The 9,145-nt window shown below is 37.8% G+C and overlaps 1 protein-coding gene across 1 annotated transcript; it reads left to right on the top strand.

The window, feature by feature from the left end:
* Positions 1 to 1,618: 1,618 nt before the first annotated feature.
* LOC127648389 (aspartate beta-hydroxylase domain-containing protein 2-like) lies at positions 1,619 to 8,233 on the top strand. The gene is made up of 6 exons (XM_052133053.1): positions 1,619 to 1,743; positions 2,242 to 2,675; positions 2,977 to 3,183; positions 4,397 to 4,604; positions 6,318 to 6,431; positions 7,853 to 8,233. Exons 2-6 carry the CDS (start codon positions 2,259 to 2,261, stop codon positions 7,960 to 7,962), a joined length of 1,056 nt encoding a protein of 351 aa, XP_051989013.1. The 5' UTR covers positions 1,619 to 1,743; positions 2,242 to 2,258; the 3' UTR covers positions 7,963 to 8,233.
* The last annotated feature ends 912 nt before the right edge of the window (positions 8,234 to 9,145 follow it).

Here is a 9,145-nt window from a genome sequence, read left to right as displayed (position 1 = left end):
TGAAGGCGCTCTGTGTGGGAGCTGTCCAGCAGTTCGGTGCTGAAACTTGCCCTGCTGTTTCCTGCGGGTCGCATCTCTCTACGAACGGCAACGAGAGCCTTACGCATTCAAAGTAAAAAAAAAAATACAAACAAATAACACATGTTTGGTCCGTTTCGAAAAGAAGGAATTATTCTTCAATTCTTTGGGGCAGTTGACATCGAACGTGTACAAAAATAAATAAATACATACATAAAATAATAATAATGAAAAAGAAATAAGCCAGAAGTTTCTGTTCCGTTTTAAAGGGATAGTTCACCCAAAAAATGCAAATTCTCTCATCATTTACTCACCCTCATGCCATCCCAGATGCGTATGACTTTTTTCTTCTGCTAAAAACTAATGAAGATTTGTAGAAGAATATTTCAGCTCTGTAGGTCCACACAATGCAAGTGAATGGGAACCAAAATGCTGAGGTTCCAAAAGCACATAAAGGCAGCATTAGATGTAATCCATATGACTCAAGTGGGTAAATCCAAAACTTCTGAAGAGATAATGATAGGTGTGAGTGAGAAACAGATCCATATTTAAGTCCTTTTTACTATACAGTAAATCTCTACTTTCACTTTCATCTTCTTGTGTTTTAGCCGATTTGTATTCGTTATGCATGGGCAGGGAGGAGAATTTATAGACCATTTAAAGTGATGTCTTTGTCCCTTGAAAATTTCCTGCTAGCTGTCAAACTCATTCAAAACAACAGCGGGAGGCTCTTGATTCATAGTGACTTTAACACGATTATCATTATTAATGTTAACATAAATTATCATAATTATCATAAAATGTAATTATTAAAATGTGCACCATGTTGTTCGGTGGGAGGCTGCTCTCTGGATGCCTGGAACTAATGGAAATAAAAGTGCTTAGATCTCAGAAAAAGCAACCACAAATGGATGCATGAACTGAGACAAGAGACAAGAAAAGTATTTTTATATATATAAAAAAAAATAAATAGGAGTGATTTAATATTTTGTGTGCATTTAACTATATTACAATTTCATCACCTCTCTTGAGTAGACACTAGTATCAACAGCACATCTGGATGAGTCACATCAGGTAAATGTTTGATGTTCTTTGAGAAAATGTTTAACTCCTTGAGCCTTATTTAAAGGATTCAGTAATGATATCGGAAATGCTTCAGGGTCAGTAGCATTCTGATTCCTTAGTTATTGTTTACATCCTTGAAATGGTCTATTGTAAAAAAATGACTTAAATATTGATCTGTTTCTAACCCACACCTATCGTATTGCTTCTGAAAATATGGATTAAACCAATGGAGAATTATGGATTACTTTTATGCTGCTGTTATGTGATTTTTTGGAGTTTAAAATTTTTGGTCACCATTAACTTGCATTGTGAAGGCCTACAAAGCTGAGATATTCTTCTAAAAATGTTCAGCAGAAGAAAGAATGTCATACACATCTGGGATGGCATGGGGTGAATAAATGTTGAGAGAATTTTCATTTTTGGGTGAACTAACCCTTTAACACTTGAAACTCTTTTTAACTTGACATTGCGTCTAAACAGTGGCAACAGCGGGATGTTTACAGCGTGGACGAACGCAAATCGCGTTCGGAGTGAACGCCCCTCACGGAAGCACTGAATGCGGAATCTCCTGTCATTTCAGGGCTGCAGACCGAGAAATAGATAAACAGATTAAGGGACGTGGTGCGAACGAAGGGGGGACGAGAGAGAAATGGAGAAGTGGTAAGCAATACACCACATACACCACAGCATAATATTTAATTAAAGTGCGCTGCAAGAGTCCGAATGGGAACTTGACATTTTCGGTGCAGATCGGTTCTTTCCGTCGTCGCTCTCTTCCGGACATCCGTGTGCCATGTTTCATCAACGTGAGTACGGAGAATGAAAGCGACCACACAACTGACTGCAGCAGGCATCATTATGCAATAGAGCAAGATGCATTATATGCTTCTCTGCGGGGAAGCCTTTGGTATTTTGGATTAACACAGAAACATTCATCATCTGTGGTCTGCTAAATTGTAATTCTTGCGCCTAAATATGTAGGAATGGGGAGTTATAGTGTATATTGATTTTACTCTCTGAAGAAGTCTCATGTAACAAGTACTTATCTTGCTATTGAGTTGTGCTGTCATAACTGAGGCAATAAGGCAGCTATTGTAGCTTGCCTATGAGAAGACACATTTGCCTGAATGTTCTTTTCTGTATCTTTGTTTCTTAAAGCTCACTCTCTCAGCATTATGTCCTGGTCTCTGGACTTGGTGCTGCTTCCCCCATGTGCACTGCTGGGTGGTCACCCCCTAAGCGGGCTGCTCTGGACCGTCCTCCTCCTCTTCCTCTGGTACTGCTACCGTGTGGGTTCTGACCCACCATCCCACTCTGGAATGCTCAAAACCAGCTCAACTTTCTCTCGGTCATCCAGTCGCACACCTGTCGACCCTGGACATTCAGCCACTAAAGCATCAGCGGCAATCGCCATGGAGTCGGTGGAGGAAGAGGAGGGGACAGAGAGCTACCTGACACCGGTGTGGAGCCATGCTCCTTTTCCCACTGAGGCTGCACCGGGAAGCAGGAAGTTATACAAAGCACTGCAGGAGTATGCCAAACGCTACAGTTGGGCCGGAATGGGTCGTATTCACAAGGGCCTGCGTAATCAGGTCAGATGTGGGAAAAGTGGGAATTAGTAAAGAGAAGAAGAAAAAATAGTGAGGAGAGGAGAGCTGAAAAGGGCAGATGTCAGGTCAGAACCCTGTAGAAAAAAGAAAGAGAGAACAATCCTAAACTGGTTAGCAGGTCTTTGCTTGTTTCCCCACTTTTGGCTGGAAAACCAGGTTAAACCAGCTGATACCAGAGAACCAGTTTATAATTTAGGGGATTAGGGTTCACCTGCACTTTCTCAAATGTTTGAATCTTAACTTCACTGTTTGTTTCGTCAACTCCCCTTTTTCTGCTGTCTAGGCCAGGATCAATGATCGGCCCTCCATTCAGAAACCTCACCTCTTTTACCTCCCAGATGTTCCCAGCATTCCTTTCTTTCCCAAGGATGCTCATCGCCATGACATTGAGGTTCTGGAGGCCAATTACCCCATCATCCTTGCTGAGTTCCAGGCAGTCTACCAGGGGGGAATTGATACTAATCTAGGGTGGACCTATCAAGGACCAAAGGTAACTAAACCTAACAGCCTCATCCAGGCTTCAATCAACCATTCCAGGGAATAAAGGGATATAATCACCTATAAATGATCATTCTGTTGATATTTACTCACCCTAATGCCATTCCAAACCTGTGTGACTCACTTTCGTCAGTGGAACACAAAATCATTGTATGAAAATAAGATGCAATGAGAGTGAATTGAGACATTGAAGCTCCAAAAATCACATAAAGACCATATAAAAGTAATCCATTCAACTCTTGTGGATACATCCATATCTTCAGAAGCGATATTGTAGGTGTGGGTGTCAAACAGATAAATATTTAAGTCCTTTTTTGCTATAAATCTCCACTTTTACTTTCACATTCTTTCACATTTTGAAAGTGAAAGTGAAGATTTATGTAAAAAAAAAAATGACTTAAATGTTGATCAGTTTCTCACCCAGACCTATCATATAGATTCTGATGATATGGATTTAACTACTGGAGTCCTATGGATTACTTTTATTCTGCCTTTATATCCTTTTTGGGCCTTCTGAGTTCTGGTTACCATTCACTTGCATTGTGCACTTCCATTTGTGTGACATGAGAGTGAGAAAACGATGAGAGAATTTTCATTTGAGTGTGAACTATTCCTTTAAAAAGTGCCATAGGGGATATAACCACAGTAACACTTGTAAAAGTAGCAAACTCCTAAAGAGATACTGTTTAAATCACTTCTGTTTTGTCATTGCACTCCATCTCACATTCACATTTACCAAGAGTCTTTCACCCTCTTGTTCTCTTTTCTTGACCATTTTATTTTATAATTTTTTTTATTTATTATTATTTCCTCCCCTTTCCTACCCAATTTGGAATGTCCAATTTCCAATGCACTCTAAGTCCTCATGGTGGCGTAGTGACTCGTCTCTATCCTGGTGGCGGAGGACGAATCTCTGTTGCCTCCGCATCTGACTTGTTGAGCGCCTTACTACGGAGACATAGCGCGTGTGGAGGCTTCACGCTATTCTCCGCGGCATCCACCCACAACTCACCACGCACCCCACCAAGAGCGAGAACCACATTATGGTGGCCACGAGGAGGTTAAACCAACATGACTCTACCCACCCTAGCAACCAAGCCAAAACAGTGGACCAATTAACAGAAGTCAGCAGATATAAGTTACAAATTGAAAGTGAAAATGTGTTATGTGTGTTATGACTGAGACTATTTATTCATCATCTTTAGGGCCAGGCAGTATTCCCTCACTATAATGCTGGAGTGTTTGTGGCCAGTAACTGCCGTGCATGCCCGTATACGTACCGAATCCTCCTGTCTCTAAGAACCTTCATCAGTAGTAACTCTCTGGGGTCTGCTGGATTCTGGCTCCTTGGAGCTAGGGCCACACTGGGAGGGGCCTATGGTCCTACAAACACACGTCTGCGCTGCCATCTTGGTAAATCACGAAACAGAAATGATGATTTTCATGAAATTATGATCATGGCATATGATCTTTATGTCATGATCATCTTCTGTGCAAAATGTGTGAATGCCTGCAAGCAACTGGCTTTTGATGTGGCTGTCGTAAAACTCAAATGTAAAACAAAGTTACTAATGTGCTGATGAGGCCATAACTGCAAACATCAAATTTACACCTGAGGCATTTCAAGGCCCTTGCATTTGTCAGCAACTGTTTAGAGGTCTGCAGGAATATTCTGGGTTCAATAACAGTTAAGCTCAGTTGACAGCATTTGTGGCATAATGTTAGTCACCAAAACAATTTGACTCATCCCTCCATTTCTTAAAACAAAAGCACAAAATCTGGGTTACATTGAGGCACTTACAATGGAAGTGAATGGGGCCAATCCATTTCAAAAGTACAGCCAATTTACCTCAGCCAACAACATAAACAGTATGTTTTTGTTAACATGATTTTAGTGTGATAAAATCACTTTCTAGTGTCATTATAAAATTATGAGCTTCACATTTCTGCCTTTAAATCCTCCAGAAATGTACCCCCATTCACTTCCATTGTATGTGCCTCACTGTAACCTCGATGTTTGCTTTTTTTTTAAAGAAAAAGGAACCAGTCGAAATTAAATTTTGTTGTAATCAGCATTAAGCCACAAAAGCTGTTGATTGAGCTTAACTTGTCTTGGATCTGGAACGTTCCTTTAACCCTTCAAACACTAGCAATCATCTGATTGGAGCTGAACACTTTGAGTTGAATCTGTCCTCATGAGTTCAGTTTTGAACTTCAATTTCAATTTTCATACTTAAAAGGTGAAGCGTGTATTTTCTGTATCACTAGCTGCACCAAATGAAATTGCAAAAGTAATTATTGTTTTTAAACAGGTTTCCCAAACACTCCCCCTGTCTGACATTTTATATTATAAGTGCTATGTGTGGTTTACGAGGACATTTCTTTTTGTTACAAACTGGTAATTACAAGGGTGTTATGTTATAAATATGGTTTATGAGGACATTTCTAGTGTCTCCATAACACTTCAAAATTATACTAAACTATGTTTTATTGAACATATGATGTATGACATAATGTGACAAAAAATGCAGAACATGTTTTTGTGAGGGTTAGGTTTAAGGTTAGGTTTAGGGGACATAATCTCTAGTTTGTACAGTAAAATCATTATGTTTATGGAGAGTCCTCATAAGGATAGCCCCACCAACATGTTTGTGTGTGCGTGTGTGTGTGTGTGTGTGTGTGTGTGTGTGTGTGTGTGTGTGTGTGTGTGTGTGTGTGTGAGCGTGTATTTATCACTTTGTGGGGACCAAATGTCCCCATAAGGATAGTAAAACCTGAAATTTTTGACCTTGTGGGGACATTTTGTCGGTCCCCATGAGGAAAACAGCTTATAAATCATACTAAATTATGTTTTTTGAAAATGTAAAAATCCAGAAATGTTTCTGTGAGGGTTAGGTTTAGGGGTAGGGTTAGGTTTAGGGGATAGAATATAAAGTTTGTACAGTATAAAAACCATTATGTCTATGGAAAGTCCCCATAAAACATGGAAACACAACGTGTGTGTGTGTGTGTGTGTGTGTGTGTGTGTGTGTGTGTGTGTGTGTGTGTGTGTGTGTGTGTGTGTGTGAACACTCCCCATTGTAATCTATCTCTGTCTCTCTCTCTCTCTCTCTCTTTCTGTCTCAGGTCTTCAGACACCTGCTCAATGTGAGCTAGTTGTGGGTGGAGAGCCACAGTGTTGGTCAGAAGGGCACTGCCTCCTTGTGGATGACTCTTTCCTGCACATCATCTCACACAATGGTCAGAAATTGGCATGTCCAAACCTCTATATTCATAATCAGGGTTGGGGAGTAACAGAATACATGTAACAGGATTACATATTTAAAATACAAAATAAAATTAACTGTGTTCCACTACAGTTACAATTTAAATCATTGGTATTTATAATACAGTTACATTCAAAAAGTATTTTGATTACTGAAGCGATTACTTTGCATTTTATTGTCATTTATTTCATTGAATATTTAGTCCTTTCAGAAGGAAAACATTTATTCATATAAATGATGCGATCCAAAGTGCATTTGAACAGCAGTGAAACACTTTCTTATGATGTGTTACATTCATACGAGCAAACAGAGAAGTAAGTTTGAAGTAAGATTGGAGTAGAAGAAATAGATATAAACCTTGTGAAAATTGTCAGCTTTACGCTAAGCTAAAATGCTATTTCTAGCCATTTTACATGCACATGTTACCAGACATGATCATATTTTTTTTATCAAGAAAATTCATGTTGGATCATAATTTCTTTTTTCTATTAAGAGCTTTGATATTAGGGCAACATTTTTATTCTTGATCATTTTTGTATTGTTTTCCTGTAAAAAATATCTAAAAATCCTTAAAACAAGATCAATCAAATTGACAAACAACACTGCATAAGATATTTAGGTTTTTCAGAGAATGTATTTTTAACATGTGTATTTTGTCTTACTGTACTGGCAGAGTTTTTAATAGTCAAAAAAAGTGAAAAAAATCTACCAGTGCTGAAGGAGTAATCCAAAGTATTAGAATACATTACTGACCTTGAGTAATCTAACAGAATATGTTACAAATTACATTTTACAGCATGTATTCTGTAATCTGTAGTGGAATACATTTCAAAAGTAACCCTCCCAACCCTTTTCTTAATAATGCTGAATGACTTACAACTAATTGAGAAGTATGACACAATTATGTTTCGTTTATGTATCAACTAGGTCTGAAATATTTCTCTTAAGAGTCCTAAGGAAAACTAAATATAGACACATATGAGATTGGTGTTGATATACTGTATGTGTATAGAACTTTAGAAGATTAATGTGCATAGATTAGCTAAATAATTTGGTCTTTGAGTTTGGAATTTGAGTCCATATGAATGTTTTGGAATTTTTAATGCAATTTGAGACATTGTTTGGATATCTTCTGAACTCTAGAGGAAGTGCAAGTCTTTTTTAGGAGACACAGAAGTTCTAACTTTTTTACAAAGGAGATAACAAGGTCAATGTGTCACAAATTTGCTTATTTAATTAGTGACAGAAATATTTCAGTACATATTTAGTATTAACTTTATTTAATTTATTATCTTTTTAAATGTTTAAACATTCTAAGAGTTCCTGTTTATTTCCAGGTTGAAATTAGTTTTTTTTTATTGTAACTAACCAGCCATTTCTGTGTTTGTCCTCTAGGGGGTGCTGAAGATGGTTCTAGAGTTAACTTCAGCGTGGATCTCTGGCACCCTAATGTGGCTGCAGCAGAGAGACAGGCTCTAGACTACATTTTCACCCCTGAGCAGTAATTCAAACTACATTTCCCAGGATGCACTGTGCAATTCTCTCTGCCACATCAAAATGCCAAAATGTTGTTCAAAGTTTACAAAACGAATTTTGGTTTAGTTAAAAAGTTTAAAAAAGTCTAAATTTTTTTTTTTTTTCCATTCAATTACCACATATTTTAAGTGTGTTTCTGTTCTGCAGAATCCTTAAAGGAACAGTTCACCCAAAAATGTTCACCCAAAAATGCTAATTCTGTCATCATCTCACCCTCATATTTTTAAATACCTGTATGACTTTTCTTTCATGCAACACATATGTTATCTTTAGTCAACATTCACTTTCATTGCATTTATTTTACATACAATGAAAGTGAATGGTGACTGAGATTGAGCATTCTGTGAAACATCTCCTTTTGTGTTTCATGGAAGAAAGAAAGTCATACGGGTTTGGAATGACAAGAGGGTGAGCAAAAAAAATAAATATATATATATATATATGTATTATTTTTTTTTATTTTGTTTACATAACGTAATAACCAAAATACAGACCAGACAGCATATGGACTATGATGAGCCCTGTGTGCAGACTCACTTGTTCCCTGAACACTGTCCTGAGCACTCGAACAACATCTTTTTGAATTTCATATCTATCTTTAACTTGTGCCTCTCTTGATAATCCCGTGTTCCTGTTCTATCGTTTTTGTGCCTGATATTTCTCTTCCTCTTCTGACCTCTCTGATGTATACTGTGATGTATTGTTCTCCGTAAATACTGTACTTACTACACAGCCTGATCTATGACAATTACGTGACTGTTGTGACATTTTTGGAAAATTATATTATGTGCTTCTTTACATGTAACGCAGCAGTTCAGAGGTGAAATGTCCACTGTGTGGCACTGAAATTAAGTCAAATTTTCTTCCAAACAGATGGTTTTTAAATGGTCTACCGAGTTTAAAATCAAGAAAACCAACCTCCCAACCCTAAACCTTAAATCTAAACCTAACTGATAGTGTCGTATATGATGTTACATCAACTCAAGTGCTCTTCAGGAGCCCTGTCCTTCATGTCGGAAGTGCAATGCTCTATCAACTCCATAATTCTAGAATAAGCTTAGTAAATAAAATTGGTTATGTAATCCACATGTAAATCCAAATGTAACGCCGTATACATCGCTATAGTATAAGTGTTTGTATATCATAAGATAG

The sequence above is a fragment of the Xyrauchen texanus genome, chromosome 8, assembly GCF_025860055.1.
Source record: "Xyrauchen texanus isolate HMW12.3.18 chromosome 8, RBS_HiC_50CHRs, whole genome shotgun sequence".
Lineage (NCBI taxonomy): Eukaryota > Metazoa > Chordata > Actinopteri > Cypriniformes > Catostomidae > Xyrauchen > Xyrauchen texanus.
Note: the sequence above shows the minus strand (reverse complement) of the source record. Positions and strands in the feature narration are given on the sequence as shown.

What these genes read in the sequence shown, in the direction of transcription:
- LOC127648389 (XM_052133053.1), top strand. Translation starts at nt 2,259, where the DNA reads ATGTCCTGGTCTCTGGACTTGGTGCTGCTTCCCCCATGTGCACTGCTG. An exon ending in ACAAGGGCCTGCGTAATCAG is followed by an intron (nt 2,676 to 2,976) that starts GTCAGATGTGGG and finishes TCTGCTGTCTAG; the next exon opens with GCCAGGATCAATGATCGGCC. An exon ending in ACGTCTGCGCTGCCATCTTG is followed by an intron (nt 4,605 to 6,317) that starts GTAAATCACGAA and finishes TTTCTGTCTCAG; the next exon opens with GTCTTCAGACACCTGCTCAA.